This window comes from Bufo bufo, chromosome 3 (assembly GCF_905171765.1).
Source record: "Bufo bufo chromosome 3, aBufBuf1.1, whole genome shotgun sequence".
In the NCBI taxonomy this organism is placed as follows: domain Eukaryota; kingdom Metazoa; phylum Chordata; class Amphibia; order Anura; family Bufonidae; genus Bufo; species Bufo bufo.
The window spans coordinates 427,365,295-427,383,527 of NC_053391.1; the positions used below are offsets into that span (position 1 = coordinate 427,365,295).

At 39.2% G+C, this 18,233-nt stretch overlaps 1 protein-coding gene across 4 annotated transcripts in view; it reads left to right on the forward strand.

Moving 5' to 3' along the window:
- The window catches only part of ARHGAP6 (Rho GTPase activating protein 6), a 656,522-nt gene that overhangs the window by 609,358 nt on the left and 28,931 nt on the right, over positions 1-18,233 (forward strand). For all 4 annotated transcript variants that reach the window (XM_040424989.1, XM_040424990.1, XM_040424991.1 and 1 more), the window contains 4 exons: positions 5,045-5,301; positions 10,651-10,846; positions 13,401-13,456; positions 15,741-15,891. In XM_040424989.1, the coding sequence (XP_040280923.1) occupies positions 5,045-5,301; positions 10,651-10,846; positions 13,401-13,456; positions 15,741-15,891 (660 nt within the window). The remainder of the gene's footprint in view (positions 1-5,044; positions 5,302-10,650; positions 10,847-13,400; positions 13,457-15,740; positions 15,892-18,233) is intronic.

Sequence of the window (18,233 nt, forward strand, 5' to 3'; positions counted from 1 at the left end):
TTTTCGTTCTGCAGATAAGGCAAAAAACGTACTTTTATAATATGCTAATTACCTGTCTACCAGCAAGTAGGGTGTCTACTTGCTGGTAGCAGCCGCAAAAAACCGCCCCCTCCTCCTGTTGATTGACAGGGCCAGCAGCGATCTCCTCCTCCGGCTGGCCCTGTCTGCATTTCAAAAATCGCGCGCCTGTCTTGATTCGGCGCAGGCGCTCTGAGAGAAGGAGGCTCGCCTCCTCAGCACTCCCTCAGTGCGCCTGCGCCGATGACGTCTGCTCTTTTGATGACGTCATCGGCGCAGGGGCACTGAGGGAGTGCTGAGGAGGCGAGCCTCCTTCTCTCAGAGCGCCTGCGCCGAATCAAGACAGGCGCACAATTTTTGAAATGCAGACAGGGCCACCGGAGGAGGAGATCTCTGCTGGCCCTGTCAATCAACAGGAGCAGGGGGTGGTTTTTTGCGGCTGCTACCAGCAAGTAGACGCCCTACTTGCTGGTAGACAGGTAATTAGCATATTATAAAAGTACGTTTTTTGCCTTATCTGCAGAACGAAAATGATTAATAACATAATGTATAGATATATCGCAGTATAGGGATTATAAGTACCCCCCCAAAAAATATGAGTTTAGTGGGGTGACAGAAGCCCTTTAAAGTGTCATATCTTCAGTGATGTCCCATGAAAAGATATAATAAAAAATTTACAAAAATGTGAGGGAAGTACTCACTTTTGTGAGTTACTGTATATAAAAAGACGGCGCATTAGAAGAAGTCCCCTCAATTGCAGTCATATAACACTATACAGCAGTCATTAATGGCTATGGACACCTTTGGGGACATTTTTTTTATCATTGCATTTACTCATTTTCAGCTAAAAATCTTTTTTAAATGTATCTTTATTGAACATTTTCTGCCATTTCTGAGCTACAGGGGTTAAAAATCAGTCTGCAAGCTGTCAGTCTGTTTTCTTTGAATCCGTAGCTCATGTGCATCTCATGTGTAGCATTTATCTCTGATCTCCTGACCTCATAAACACTTATTTAAGCAATATTCACATCAGTCTGATAAGAATTTAGCTTTTATAAGCGTTTGAGTTCAAGAGATCAGCGATAAGAGCTACAGTCAGATGACAAGATTCAAAGAAAACAGATTTTCTGTGTCTCAGAAAAGAAACAGCTGAAATTTTTTAATAGATACCAATTGAATAAATGATGCAAAAAAAAAAAAAAAAAATTGCCCCAAAGGTGTAAGCCTTTAAGGGGTTAAAGCAGCTTTTCTAGAAAACATTGCACACATTGGCCCACATTGGCAAAGATTGATTATCCTAGACCAGTCTAAGTAAAGCATGCAGTTGCGCACTGCACCTTTAATTTTTAAAAAATTCAGACATGCTACACAGGGTGCGTCTGCAGGGCCCAAGTGCATACTAAGAGTGGCCCCATTTTGTATTTGTGTCCAAATGCATGGAAGGCGGGGCCAGCAATTCCATATTGTGGCAAATTATACCACCATAGCAGAGCCAAATACCAAAGTCCATCACAAAATACTGCCAGCAGCACAAAATACAGCCCCAAAAACTTCCACTGGCTGGCCATGAGGAGGGCCCAGGCGCCCCCCTGGGCATCAGCCTACTGTGAGTTTTCCCTGTAAGGTCTATGGCCAATCCGCCCCTAATGAAGTGCCAGCCAGCTATGAGACTCCACTGCCTCACAGGTTGGCTGGCTGAGTACTGATACACTACAGGACCCATCACCAAGGCCCGCCTCTCACGCTTCCTGTTGTGCCAGCCAGCTTCATACTCCACTACCTCATGGGTTGGCTGGCTGCTGTACCGCATAGATGACAGCAGGGGATGGTTTGCTGGGGCAGTCAGATGGAAGATTGATAGTGAGCTTGGGGAATGGAGGTCATAAACAATGTTTAAGACACATTCTTATCAGTAAGATAAGAACTGAACTATAATGAGTGTTTATAATGTCTGACGGAGCAGAGAGAAAATTCAGATCCCTTTATTAGAGCATCTCAGCTCTGTACAGAAATAAAGTTCCATATTTGTAATAAAGACCAATTAAAAAAATTATTTTTAGCACAAAATGAGTAAAATGAAATTTCCCCCAAAGGTGTACATAGCCTTTAAATGCATTTTATTGGGATTTTATGTGATAGACCAACACAAAGTAGCAGGTATGTGTGAAGTGAAAAGAAAATTATACATGGTTTTAAACATTTTTAATAAATAAAAATCTGGAAAGTGTGGTGTGCATTTGTATTCAGCCCCCTTAGTCAATACTTTGTAGGACCACCTTTCACTGCAATTAAAGCTGCAAGTCTTTTGGGGTATCTACAGTATCTACCAGCGTTGCACATCTAGAGGCCGCAGGTTGAGCATCCCTAATCTAAACCATTCCATTGTAGCTCTGGCTGTATGTTTAGGGTCGTTGTCCTGCTGGAAGGTGAACCTCCGCCCCAGTCTCAAGTCTTTTGCAGCCTCTACCAGGTTTTCCTCCAGGATTACCTTGTATTTAGTGCCATCCATCTTCCCACCAACTCTGACCAGCTTTCCTGTCCCTGCTGAAGAAAAGGATCCCCAAAGCATGATGCTGCTTCCACCATGTTTCACTTTTATGGTGTGTTCAGGGTGATGTGTAGTGTTAGTTTTCTGCCATAAAAAGGCCAAGTTCTACTTTGGTCTCATCTGACCAGAGCACCTTCTTTCACATGTTTGCTATGTACCCTACATGCGTTCATAGAGAAATAAGGGCCCCATAGCAAGGATCAAACCAGGCCCCCCCACACAGGACAGAAGGGTTTCTGCCTAAACCCTTTTCAACAACCCTGCCTCATGTGCTAAAAATTGTTCCTTTAGAGCAGGGGTCAGCAACCTTCGGCACTCCAGCTGCAGTGAAACTACAACGCCCACCATGCAAACATGCTCAGCTGTTTGTATAACTCCTACGAAAGTGAATGGAGCATGCTGGAAGTTGTAGTTTCAGAACATCTGGAGTGCCGGAGGTTGCTGATCCCTGCTTTAGAGGGTAGAGTCCTGACCAAGTTTTCACCTCCAGTAGAAGAGGAGATAATCCCAACTAAGACTGGGCTCCTTCTTGCCCTGGGCCCCATAGCAATTGCATTGGTTTGCCACTATGGTAGTTACGCCCCTACATGGCTTGTGGCAAACTGCAAACGGGACTCCTTATTGCTTGCTTTCAAAAATGGCTTTATTCGTTGTACTCTTCCATAAAGAACAGATTTGTGGAGTACACAACTAATAGTTGTCCTGTGGACAGATTCTGCCACCTGTGCTGTGGATCTCTGCAGGTCCTCTAGAGTGACCATGGGCTTGTTGGCTGCTTCTCTAATTAGTGCTCTCCTTGCCTGGGCTGTCAGTTTAAGTGGACGACCATGTCTTTGTAGGTTTGCAGTTGTGTCCTACTCCTTCCATTTTCCATGATAGATTGAACAGTGCTCTGTGAGATGTTCAGAACTTGGTATAGTTTTTTATAACCTAACTCTGCTTTACACTTTTCGTAACTTTATCCCTGACCTGTTCCTTGTTTTTTATTATGCTGTTTGATCACTAATGTTCTCTAACAAACCTCTGAGGCCTTCGCAGAGCAGTTGTAGTTATGCTGGGATTAAATTATATATAGGTGGATATATATTTATTAATTAGGTGACTTCTGAAGGCAATTGGCCACACTGGCTTTTTATTTATTAGACATTTGAAAACCAGGTATGCTTTCTTTTCCGGTCACACATACCTGCTACTTTGTGTTGGTCTATCAATTTATTGATTTAATTGTATATTATCATTGTACCAAAGGTGTTGTTTGTTTCAAATTGCATTTTTATTAAATAATACAATTCAATACAACAATCATTCTGCACTAGATCAAGGATAGTAACATTTCTGTTTCAGAATTAAATGTAAAATGTAGGCGTTTCCAAGATTTTAACTATTCTTCAGAGCTTTCTTTTTCCTGGAATTTGTTTCATTTTTTTTTCTCCAGTAACTTGCGTAATCTCACATATATTTTTGTACTTTTTTGAATAACCCTTCATCATGGCATTTTCCGATTATCTATTCATTGGTCTGCAACACTGCACAGAACTGCTTAAGGGAGTTATCATCACAATGCCTTTGTAGATATGGCATATTTCATATTAAATTATGTTTTATTTGTTTTTAGAACTGTTTGCATTGCTTATATAATATAAGCAAAATGATAATGTGTAATTCTGAGGCATTTGGAAAATGTATGTTTACTTAGTGGTTAGCACTGCTGCTTTACAGCGCTGGGCTGATTTAATATTACAAAAGGATAACATGTACATGTAGTCTATATCTTCTCTTTTTATCCTCAGTGTATTTCTTTCCACACATGAAAAACCTACTGACTGGCCCTAATGTGTATTTGAGTGTTTCTATAATAACACTTCAAATGCACTTCAATATATTCTGTATTATGCAGTATGTGTATGCTAAATATTCACGGAGTAATATGTACATTATTACATATTTGAGTCAGTAAATGGCTAATTGATTAAAGGGGTTTTTCAGGAGTTTAATATTGATGACCTATCCTCAGGATATCAGATTGGAGGGGGTTCCAGCGCTGCCTTCCCTTCATTGTTTACCTGCTCGCTGTCGACATTGCAGCAGTGAGCAGATGTAATTTCAAGAATCTGCCCCATTCACTTCTATACACTTGAATAGGAAGGAGACATCCCATTGAAGTGAATGGGAAGGCTTCTTGTAATTACACCTGCTCACCTCTGCAATGTCGACAGCGAGCAGGTAAACAATGAAGGGAAGGCAGCGCTGGCACGAGCACAGCCTTCTCTTCAAAGAGCTGATCAGCAGGGGTCCCAGGTGTCAGACCCCCGCCAATCTGATATTGATGACCTATCCTGAGGATAAGTCATCAATATTAAAATCCTGGGAAAACCCCTTTAATATTTAGGGTTGGAAAGCTTTTAAAATGCCACAAAGGTATAGCAAATGGCAGCAGATATCCAGTGTGGTAATGATTATTCTTTTCCTTTATTCTAGAATTCTTACCACAGGCATTTGGAATGTCATTATCACAAGTTATCGCCAACGACAGGGCTCAAAAGCTAAAGCAAGATTCTCATAAAGATGAGCAGAAAGAGGTCTCTGACTTTGTTACGTCCATCCTGCCATTTGGATCTAGAAGACAGAATAAAGAGCTCTCCAGTAGTAATTCATCTCTTAGCTCCACTTCAGAAACGCCAAATGAATCCACATCTCCAAATACACCAGAGGCAGCACCCCGGGCACGCAGGAGGGTGAGTTAACATGTCTGGTCACGTAATTGGCAATGGATCATCCATTATTTTATAAATGTCATCCAATAGAAATACATCTCCTTTATTGACTTATTTTTTAATCTAGATAGCTGAGTTGCGAATACCACTTCTGCAGTTTCCTCCATGAGACCTTTTATATCAGTGAAAATTACAGGCCTGCAGAATGTAACAAAATGTCATTTCATAATATTTTAGAAATAGATTTATATCTGTGAAATAACATTAATGCTCTCAGCCTGTTGGTTATTGGTTTTTGGATGCACATTTGTTTTTGTACCATGCTAGAAAAATAAACTTTTATTTTTACAGGAAACAAAAGAAAATAAATGCCACTTTATTTGATGTAAAAGTTAACAAATTTTACCAACCAACTTTACTCAAGTTAGTAAAGAGCCTCTATATACTTTACCAGAGAGAAAATTGAATACGTATTGTAATTAGTGCCTTGTGGATTGCCCTTCTTCTGTTTCCAAATATTATGGGGGGCATTTATCAAATCTAGTACGCCAGGTTTTTAGTGTGGAAATGTGAGGAACTAAGCCTTAGATTAAAAAATATAAATAAATAACTTGCATGTGTATGGGGGCATCAGAAGGTAGCTGTCAGCCGATTGAACATTCCACCATTAGTTATGTATATGGAAGGCTTAAGTCTTGCAGGGTGCTGGGGAAGTTTTCTACAACCTAACTTTTTTCTACTTGTTTGGTACACAGTATCTCACCATTCACATTTACTTGGGAAATAAGTTGGGTAGAAAAAAAGAGCATGCCTAGGTATGTCTTCCATAGAAGTCAATGGGGTCACCTCCTGTCCATTGTTTCTGTGGTCCATATAGTTACACTCAAAAGACAGGAAGTCTTAACTTATTTTAGACCTAGTGGTCAGTGCGTAAACTGCAGGATTTTGATTGTCTTTTAAATATGGATAGGGACATGGTAACAATGCAAAAAAATATACCCAACATAAAATCGTGATTTAATGTGATTTTTCTGTTGACACATTCCCTTTAAGACCTCCTTTACTTTGTCTTATTACAACATTCATAGACTTGGTTGGGGCCTCACTGTATCTGTATGCCTTTAATTTCATAAAGAGGCACACATAATTATTATAAATAAAAATATAAATAAACTCTATAATAGAGCTGTTCTCCCCTAGAAACATTGCTTGAAGGTGAATATTTCCCACATATGGTGGCACTTGGAGTCCCTGTGGCAGTAATGATCATCAAGCATGACTAAGATAAAGTTGCTTCCAGCTTAAACTTCAGAATATTATACAGTGATAAGCCTTGCCATCAGATGAGAGTTCACCCAATGAAATGGATATCTTTTTCACATTACCTTACATTAAGGGTATGTTCAGATGGAGGATTTTGGGCACGGGTTTCAGCGCAGATTTGCAGGGAAAAAAAGGCTAAATATGCGCTGAAACTGCCTTCCATTGTTTTCATTGGGAGGCCGTGCTGCAGTTCATGCGGCCGAGGAGTTTTTAAGATCATGCAAAGAATGTACAAGTCCATTCTTGGCATGGATAACTGTGTGGACCCAACTCAAAGCTACAGCAGGTGCCTGCTAGTGGATTAGCTCCATTCAAGTGGGTCCACAGAAAAACCCACAGCAGACACTGCAGCACAGCGGTTTCTGCCTTGGGGTACGCAGCGGATGTTCCATCTGAACATACCCTCATAGTACAACCTTTACTGCATACATGACAGTGTAGCGGAATCATGGCAACTCCTGCAGACTGTAAACTAACCCCATTCAATAGATACACAGTCTGTTTATAAGCAGAAACAAACATCAGTTTTTATGGTTGTTTGCTTGTCATCATCTGCATTCCAAGTTTCTTGGACCTATAATTTCCTCACAAACAAACCACAAAGTTATTGTGAGTTCCAGATCAAATAAATACATAAATTGGCCAAGAAAACGTTGCTTGTGATTATCCCTTCTGCTGTGGGAAACAGGGAATATTTTGAAACTTAAAAATTCATTGCAACTATTATCTTTCTTAATCAAGGCAGATGACTTGAATCAAGCCCCACGCCTTCCTTTTTTTTTACCGCTGAACTGTGTTTGGAAGGCTTTACAAATGAACTCACTCACACAAAAACACATTGAAATATATGTCTTCCCATTGCCAGCACAGCCTAAAGCTCAATACAGATGAATCCATCAGATGACTTACAGAGAACAGTCTGCTGGAGAAAAGTGTGGCATTAGGTTTGGGATTTCAGTGATATCTGTGTGTGGACATGTTGGCATATGAGGTTTGACTATTGATGTACAGTCATCACTCAGTCAGTGCCACAATTACATAATCATTATTCATTAGCAATACTATAGAGAAAAGTTTCTATAGAGCCGTACATAGAGCAGCTGGGATTTTCACATTTCTAACTGTTCTTTAGTATTTTTTTTCAATAGAGAAGATCTTCTGCCTGGACCAGACCTGTAGTTCTGTTTTCAATGGGTTTATTCTCTGTCCACTTATTCTAACTCAAAAATAAAGATTTTCTTAGCTAGTGCACAGATTTATGACCTTCAACATATTAATAAATATTATTCTACATAGATTTGAAGCATTGGAAATCTGCGAGAAATGTTTTGTCGTTTACATCTAAGCTAGTTCTTAATATTGGTATGTCATAAAATTTGTCAGCGATTCTAGTATCTTTTAACAAATAAACCAGATACAAAATGCAACATGAAATAGTAGTAGTCAAAGCACAGCTCCTGTCTTATTCAGAGTGTAACTCATGAGCTAAAAGTGGTTGCCAAGGACCAGCATTATAATGATCGCAGTCTGAGCCTGGAAAAGAGTCACGGCTACATGAGAAGAGTCATGGTTATTCATGAACTGCTGCTCTCCTGCCCATCTATTTGACAGTTTTATCTTTCTCCCTAGCAGAGAACTGTCAATTATTAGCAGGTGAGTGGGGAGAGGGGGAGCTCTTCTCAGGTAACTGTGACTCTTTTTCAGGCCCAGGCTGTGATGATTATAATGCTGGTTCTCAGCAACCACTTAATTTTAGCTCATGAGTGGCACCCCACCGAAATCTGGATGTCTGTCTTTATGCTGCCCTCAGTGAAAGAGGCATAACGTTGCTGATGGGCTCCCTTTAATGACTATGACTTCTGTTACTGTAGCTCAATGCACTTAGCTCTGTTATTGTATCTACTGTATGTACTGAGCTTGGTTCTGTTGCCTTATTTAGTTACAGGGCTTGGCTCTATTACTATATCTAAGCGATGAACTTGGTTCTCTTATTGTATCTTGATACTGAACTTGGTTCTAATTCATATACATGTTACTGTCTATTACTGTATGTAAGTACTGATCTTGGTTCTGTTAGCGGTTGTTTTAGCATAACTAAGGACTGAGCTTGTTACTGTATTGAGCTTGGTTATGTTAGCATATCTAAGTACAGAGCTTAGTTCTGCTGCATTATCTCTATGCAGACCTTAGTTGTGTTACCATCTGCTACTGTATATTACTGCAGAGTTTCTTTCTGTTATTGTATGTAAGTAGCACCTCAGGGTCATATAGATTATATAGTATTATCCCACACATGTAAGGCTCATGGCATAAAAAATGATGCTGAATATACTCCTTTTGCCCATTACAACCCCAAAAAAATTTATAGTTAACAAGGGACTACATTATTTAAGTCAATCAAATCATAAGAACCCTAAAATGGTCCTAAGAAAAACTATAAATCATCCCACAAATAAAAACTTTATTTGGCAGAACATTGGTAGAAAAATAACGTCACGGTGAAACAAAAATGATTTTATTTTCATAAAACATGATTTTACAGTGTCACTGTAGAAAAATATGAACTCAATTAGGCATATTTAATATTACTGCAAGCATAATAAACCATAGAATAAAGTTATCATGTTATTTATCCTACACTGTGCTTACTTTAAAAAAAGACAATATAAAATTTTTATAGCGGATTTACTATTTATCCCATCCCCCCACCCCCCACCCCCCCCCAAATTAAGCTAGTAATGGCTAAACACTAAATGATATGTACCCCAAATGGTGCCACAGAAAGAAAAAAAAAGTCCTCTTATGGATACGTCAATGGGGAAAAAAGTAAGGCTCTTGGAAAGCTGCAATTAAAAAATGAAAATTATTTGCTACAAATGAGCTGGCATTATTTGCCTGTATCTATAGGCCCCTGAATCATTACTATTGGTGGTCCCTAGGCATCCTAGTACCACACTAGATAGATAGATAGACAGACAGACAGACACAAAGATAGACCACAGATGGATAGATACAGTATTATAAATAAGTGAATTGATTCTAGATTAATCAAATTTACAACTACTAAAAAAAACTTGTGGCAAATCTGAAATTTTTGCAATTTATTTCAGAAAAATTGCTAAAAATGGCAGCCACCATTTTATAGGTCAGAAGACAGAGAAGAGGGCATCTGCTGCAAAAAAAAAAGAATTTTTTTTGACCATTATTATTATTTTTTAAATCCAATAGTGCAATGTGTTTGGCTATTTGTTACAACCCGCTATCATCCGTTTACCCATAGCTATATATGTTACTGTCACTTTGACATTACTAATGCTGTCTTTGCGCTAGAGAGCTTTAAAGGGGTTGGATAGAGTCCTAACAGACCACAGAGTGTCATATACAACTTTTCAGGGTAATAGGGGCACTTTTGATTTGAATTGAACTGATTCATACCCAAATAGAATCTGATACCAATTCAAATCAGACACATTTTAAGAAATTAACCCATCTCTAATAGCTAGATAGATGCATATCACATATGAACTACTTAAAGAGGACCTGTCTTCTCTTCAGACATGTCTGATGTAACTACTTGCATTCCCCTTGTAATTGCAATTCTGGAGCATCTATTCTTATGGCTTCCTGTTGTGCCATTAGAAGTTTTGAATGAATTGCTAGCAGCTTGTAGTAAAGGTACACATGGGTGTTACCAGTTGGACAACAGCACCACTGATTGGACAGAGTCATACACACTCGCTACTGGTAACACCCAGCAGTACCTTTACTGCAGACTCCTGGAAATTTATTTGTAATAATAGCAGGAATAATACAGGAATGGCACAACATAAATTCATAAGAATAGATGCTCCAGAATTGGTATTATATAGAGAATGCAAGTAGTTGCTTAAACAGACACGTCGGGAGAGGTGAAAGGTCATCTTTAAGACTATTATTCATGCAGTACTATAAGAATATGAGATCTGCAGAATGGGTAAGCGCTGACAATGAAGGGTTTGGTAAATAGTGTTGTTGCCATGTACTAAGGGCAGTTTTCATGTGTTGCAGGGTGCAATGTCTGTGGACTCTATTACAGATCTTGATGACAATCAGTCTCGACTCCTAGAGGCACTACAGCTGTCTTTGCCAGCCGAAGCTCAAAGTAAGAAAGAAAAGGAAAGGGATAAAAAGCTCAGTCTGAACCCTATCTACAGACAAGTTCCCAGGCTCGTGGACAGCTGCTGTCTGCATTTAGAAAAGAATGGTAAGTGTTAGGCTGATGTTTCCAGGAGTTACTATTGGTACTGTGGTGAAATAAAGTCTACAGTAAAAGGATATACAGAAAAGATGTATATATTTACTGTCTATTACAGTCCTCTATTTCATTCTAGTATATACAAATGTATTTTCTCATTTTTCTAGCTTTGATTTCCGTTGCAGTCGAGACCCTTTTGTTATTTGTGTTTTCATGTGTATACAGCTGTTTTTAGCATGAGTGGCTGATTGTTGGAAATTAGTTACGCATTGGTTATCATGGGATAGAGCACACTGTAAACAGAGTGCTTCATTACCCCACAAGATGTGCATTCCTGCCATTACATTGCTAAGAATAAAATGAGCAAGTAAACCCCAAATAAGCTGTTAATTTTCATTGTAGACCCGTACATATTAGTAAAGTAAAACCTATTCAGTATAGTTTCTTTAAAGAGATATTCCGGTTACTCAACCTAATTTTTATTAAAAACAGACTACCTACGGTGATTATATATAACACGAACTAAGCTTATGATTTTGACATTCAAACACATTCCCAGTACCTTCTTTGAGACCTAGTCTGACCCGGTGATGCGTCCTTTATTTATGAACACCATCATGGCTGCCGCGCTTGTAACACGTGAGCAAATTCAAATGCTGAAAACGACAACTCCCACAACCGCCCTGTTCACTGGCTTGTCTTTGTGTGCGTTCATGTGGATTACGGCTCCATCATTGGCTGGCATCAGTGCTGTGAGATGCTGTATAGTTCCTCCCATAGACAGAGGCTCTTAATGGTCATGGGATGAAGCACATACATGTAGCTTGGGGATGAAATCTCACTCTCACAAGGACAGCAATGAGAGCACATTCATGTGCACATTCCTTCCCTTCATAATCGGAAGCAACTGCGCACAATCGACCCGTGAAAGACAGATGACACAGGTCATTTCCATAGGGAAGAAAACTGTCAATTACACTATATTAGACATTATTATTTTGGGGAAACATATAACATAAGATGAACTGTGAGTTAGGATGGGTTCACATCGGCGTTCTGGATTCCGTTATGGCTTTGTTATAACATGGTTATAACAGAAAATAACAGAATCCATAAGCCTTTAAGAGGCATTCCGTTTAGATCCTCCATAATACAAGTCTATGGGCAGCAGAACGGATCCGTCCTGCTTTCCATTATGCAGGTGTCCAGTCCTGCATAATGGAAACGGGACGGATCCGTTTTGCTGCCCATAGACTTGTATTATGACGGAATGCAAAACGGAAGCCTTTAAAAGGGCTTTCCGTCATAATAGAAGTCTATGGGAATTCTAACAGATCCGTCCCGTTTCCGTTATGCAGAACGGAGAAAAAAAGTCCTGTCGACAGGACTTTGTTTTCCGTCTTGCATAACGGGAACCAGACTGATCCGTTATGATTCCCCATAGACTTCTATTGAGACGGATCAAAACGAAATGCCTCTTAAAGGCTTCCGTTTTGACTTCCGTCTTATGGATTCCGTTATTTTCCGTTATAACCATGTTATAACGGAAAGCCATAACGGAATCCAGAACGCAGATGTGAACCCACCCTAACCGGAATAACCCTTTAACTTGGAATAATTACATCTTATTGGTGCTAGATTATCAGATATTTGTTGAATATTGGACAGTCAAAAAAATGTGCATCTAAAAGACCTGTAATGATAGAAAAATTTCCAGTACAAAGTTAGAATTTCCCAGTCTTGAGAATTTCTATATTATGGTACAGTTTCATGTTAACATTTTTTATTTTACCTGCTTCCTTAGCCAGGGGAGTGCCCCAACAGTAAAGACAGGAATCATTTTATCTTTCCTGCTCTCGTGCTTCAGAGTACTCACCATACCTCAGACTGCAGGCTGGCCCAGTACAGTGTATTTCTGCTGATGGATCTGGCAAACCTTCTGACTGTTGTACTGGTTGTTATTGGAATATTCCCATGTGTAGCTTTGTAACAATATTATTTCTTAAGTGTTTTTATCCACCCTTGAATGTCATTATTTTTAAAAGTTGGTCCAGATTTCTGTGGTGATGAATTTCTTGATGCATCTTTGTGGTGGTTAGAGCTTCATATCTTCTGCATAGACATAGTGTTAAATAACAGTATTCTGAATGACTGCAGCCTAGTGCATGCTGTACGTACATTAAAGGCTATGGACATCTTTGGAGTGATATCTTTATTATTGCATTGAACTTATTGTGGGCTAAAAGAACACTTTCCCCACTCCTAAGGATAGAAAGAACAGGGAGTACAAAACTATATATCAGTCTTCTCTGCTCAGTTTGCTCCGCAACATGATACTGGTAGATTAGATTGCATCTTCACCCTGACAGGTTCACTTTAAGACAATTTACAAGTGAGCACTTTTTACAGTTTTATTACTTTCTTACTTTCTTAGCGGTGTGCTATTCATAAGTTCTAAACCATTATAGTAACACAGACTATGCACATTTTTTGTGAAAGTTTTATAATCCTAGAAAAGTATTTAACAGAATTAAAAATGTACTCACAAAATGCTTTCTTTTAGGTCTACAGACAGTGGGGATCTTTAGAGTCGGAAGCTCCAAAAAGCGAGTACGGCAGGTAATATATTATTATTATTTATATCACTTATATCCAGTATATTAATATGATTAATAATACAAAACATTTTAAAAAGTTCACATTTGGGTTATGTTCATCTAAAAACATACACCATTAAAACATAATGCAATCACATATAGTCATAAATTGATATTTCTACAGTCTCGGTCCCTTTTATCTTAGTGTCATGCGGAGCTCACGTACGTATAATTAAAAGTGGCGGCTTTGTGACTGTTATCTTGCTCTCATTTAGTGTATTAGCTCCTGTATTTTGCACCAGTTCACATCTATATTGGTGTAGTTTATATAGGGATCTAAAGTATATTGCCAGAGTTCCAGATGTATTTGTGTAAGTTGCGCTATACTCCTTTGCGCATTGCTCTTATTCCCTTTAGGCGTCATACTGCAACGTAGTCATGCAATATACTGTGTCCCTCAATAGATCGTATTTCACAATATATAATAATAATAAATATCTGTTCTTGTGTACGCTGCGAATGTACACTGGATATTGTCTTACTGGACTCCTCAGTCTTCATGCGCTTATGGCGCTTGCTTCAGTGTACCGGCCGGGATATCTTCGCTCACATGTTCTATTTTATTTTTTTTGCAGCCCCCATTGAGAGTTAATAGGTCGGGATCCAAGCCGCAAAAAATGCGGCTCGGATGCGGAATCTAACAACGTTTGTTTGCATGAGCCCTTAGCGAGTGCAATATCTGTTACCGAACAGCTCTTTAAACATCTACATGGACATTTAATATTAGATTTACGGCCTTTATTTGGCGTATATTTGCCGCATGACATGTTGCACATCATTTTTTGCAGTAAATGTAACAACCATACGCCACTGCGGTGGATTTGTCTCAGTGAGCTTTTCTCAGTGAATATGTTTACACCTGTTTTAGACTACATTAGGCTACTATATATTATTTGCAACATTTTCAAATGTCACAGAAAATTCTGATCCAACACCAGGCTTCCCCTGGTTCTACTCTTACACATATAGGGGTACACCACATTGCGATCATGCCAAATGTATTATTAAGGCACATCATTTCATAAATTTGGCACAATTTTTTTTTTTATCATCTGTTTCCCACAAAAGTGAGCCTCATAACTCTCCTCCTCATTCCTCCCCATTCCTTTGAGTTTTTGTAATGCACCAGTAAATTTCTTTAACTGTCCATAAGGGAGGGTAAGTTAGCTCATGCGGTATAAGAAACAAGAGCTTCCCTCCCAGGTTATAGGGGTCTCATGATTCCTTTAGAAGTGATGCTATAGATCCATTTAGGAGTCCTTAGTATAACAACTAGCTTAGTGCTGCAAGTGCATCTGATAGATGCCATAAGTCAAAGAAATATAGTTTTCTTTGCTGCTAAAATCTAAAGAAGTTGTAGTCTACGGCTGACTTTTGGCTTTATATGTAATAAATCTGAGAAGAACTTTCCTGCTGACTCCTGCCATATGTTTGGTTTTGGCAATGAATGATATCTCTTAACTTCAATGGGTAAGGCTACTTTCACACTCGCATTTTGGCTTTCCGTTTGTGAGATCCGTTCAGGGCTCCCACAAGCGGTCCAAAACAGATCAGCTTTGCCCTAATGCATTCTGAATGTAAAAGGATCCGCTCAGAATGCATCAGTTTGCCTCCGATCAGTCTCCATTCCGCTCTGGAGGCGGACACCAAAACGCTGCCTGAAGCGTTTTGCTGTCCGCCTGACGAAACTGAGCCACACGTTTTCTCTGACACAATCTGGCACAGTCGAAAACGTAGCCAAGACGGATCCGTTGTGAACTCTATTTAAAGTCAATAGGAGACGTATCCGTCTTGGCTATGTTACAGATAATACAAACGGATCCGTTCATGACGGAGGCATGCGGTTGTATTATTGTAACGGATCTGTTTTTGCAGATCCATGACGGATCCGCCCCCACAAGTGAGTGTGAAAGTAGCCTAAACTAGTCACAGACACACATATTTACTCCTGACCTGGTGAGATACCCCACTCCTTTTTTTTTCTAATTAGAAGGGGGAATTAAAATGAATAAAATGGCCCTAGTACAAGTAGATCAGATTTATAATAATTCTTCCAAAGCCTACCACTTGGTAAATAGATAACTTCATTTTCCAGTAGGAAGTCTAGGTAGCAAGGGTTTTCACATTTTCTATGTCATGTTGGGATCACTGCTGCTGTAAACTGTCCTTCTCGATTTCAAGCCTAGCACACTGTAGAACGCTTGGTGAGGGACTTGACCTTACATGACTTTCACTCTGTTTTCCAGCTACGTGAAGAGTTTGACCGTGGTGTTGATGTTGTTCTAGAAGAGGAGCACAGTGTCCATGATGTTGCTGCCTTGTTTAAAGAATTTCTCAGAGACATGCCCGATCCCTTGCTGACCAGAGAACTTTATACACCTTTCATACATACAATAAGTATGATGTTGTATATTCCACATATATGTTAATGTTTCTGTTCACATCTGGATGTGCAATTGCAACTCACCCCACAGTTGGGGTTCTTTTGTATGTTCTGTGGAGAGGAAATGAGCAAAATGAAACAAAGAAGAATCCAGCACCGGAAGTTTCTTAAGTTGCTTTATTAAGGCATATAAAATATATGGTAACAACGTCAGCATCAATCCTCTCACTCCAGAAATAGTCTACGTGTTTTGAACCAAAAAGTTCTTACTCATGACTACAGAAATGCCCAAATACCTGTAATTTATAGGGAACTATTTCTGATTCTACCTTAATCCAAAAGTAGGGAGGAGAAAGGGAGAAACAGGTGCATAGCTCCACCCTCATTAATTAGGGCGTTACTACTGTGACTATCCTAAACACATACATGGTGCATAAAACATGTAACATATAAAAAAAAATCACATTGTGTGTGCTCAATGATAAAAACAAGTAGCCAAAATGGTTCATGTACCTCCTTTGCGGTTTAAAGACTCCAAACTTGAGTCCTATTGCACAAACCGCAAGCATGAGTTTACAAAAACCAAAAAACTGCACAGTCTGAATAGGCATGTGTAAAGCAGTGCTGAATAATGAATTATAATATATAGAGCAGCACTGATTTGATAATCACAGCGAGCAGTGCAGTAATGGTACACATGGCGATGAAGGTATATGCAGGAAATATGGAAAAAATTAACAGAAATAAAGAAAAATTGAACTGTCAGTTATAATACATTCAATAAACGTGCATCAGTTATTTTCTTAAATTCAAACCAGTTGGGTATCTGCTCTTCAATCTAAATAACCAAAAGGCTTCTCTTTGTACAATTAACCTTTTAATATCCCCTCCTCGAGATGGAGTGTAAACTCGTTCTATAGCATATGCACATAAGTGCTGCAGAGAACGATTATGTATGGTAATAAAGTGTATGATGGATTTGTGATGTCATTTAAATGCTCCAGGATTCTTGTTTTGACTTTCCTAGATGTACTTCCCACGTATAATAAATCACATTGTTTGCATTCTATCATATATTACCCCTGTGGAGTTGCAATTTATATATGTTTTGATAGGAAAATTTGTAGTATGACCCAAATCATGAAAGGTTTTTTTTAGGGACTACGATACCGCATGTTTTACAAGGGTGACTATCCCATCGGGTAAAACCCGTATACTTCAACCAGGTGTTAGGTTTATTATTGTTGGAGTTGGATGAGAAGTAAGAAGGAGAAAGAGTAGTGGCCAGAATGGGGGGACGCCTAGAGACTATTCTGTGTCCATTATTGAGTATTTCATACAGTGCCTCGTCTTCATACAGAATAGAGATACATTTCAATAATACCTGTTGTATTTGTGAAAACTGCTTGCTATATGTGAGAACCAGCGTAGGTACTGTTTGAGTATCTCTTTTTTGTTTGAAATTAGCATTTTTAAATAACAGGTCTTTCCTGGATATTCTCTGGGCTATGACTTTAGCCCTTGAGATCATCCAGTTAGGATAACCTCTATCCAGTAGGCGGCTGCTAATATTCTGGCACTCGCTCTGGAATGAATCATCAGCGCTGCAATTTCTCCTGCCGCGGATGAATTCACCAACAGGGATTGCCTTCAAAGTGTGCAAGGGATGGTGGCTGCTGGCTCTTAGAATGGTGTTACCTGCAGTAGATTTGCGATATGTCTGTGTTAATATATTTTGGTTCCTGACACCTGTAAGGGTCAGGTCCAGAAAATTATTTGTAGCTGTATTATAAGAATGGACAAAACGCAAATTATAAGGATTATCATTCAGATATTTTACAAAAGGCAGATACATCATCGCTCCAAATTAGTAGTGTAGTCATGAGTAAGAACTTTTTGGTTCAAAACGCGTAGACTATTTCTGGAGTGAGAGGATTGATGCTGACGTTGTTACCATATATTTTTTACGCCTTAATAAAGAAACAAGCAACTTAAGAAACTTCCGATGCTGGATTTATCTTTGTTTCATTTTGCGTATAGAGGTCTTACCTGTGGTTTCCGTGCACCCGGGGGATTACAACAAGGATAGCAATTCAAGGTGAGCTGGATATCTCTACTATGGAGAGGAAATATACTCGAGGGGGGGGGGGGGAATTCAGAACTTTCAAATTGGATCCAGCGCTCTCTAGTTATATCCCTGGCCAGATCTGTCACGACAAACCACACTGACTTGTAGTGACTTTCACTGAGGTGACCATTATATTGATGGGAAAAATATTGTTGCAGGCAGTGCTATAATTCCCATAGCAACGAGGAAATCTGTGAAGCAGATGTGGACAAAGCTTTATTCAGTTGA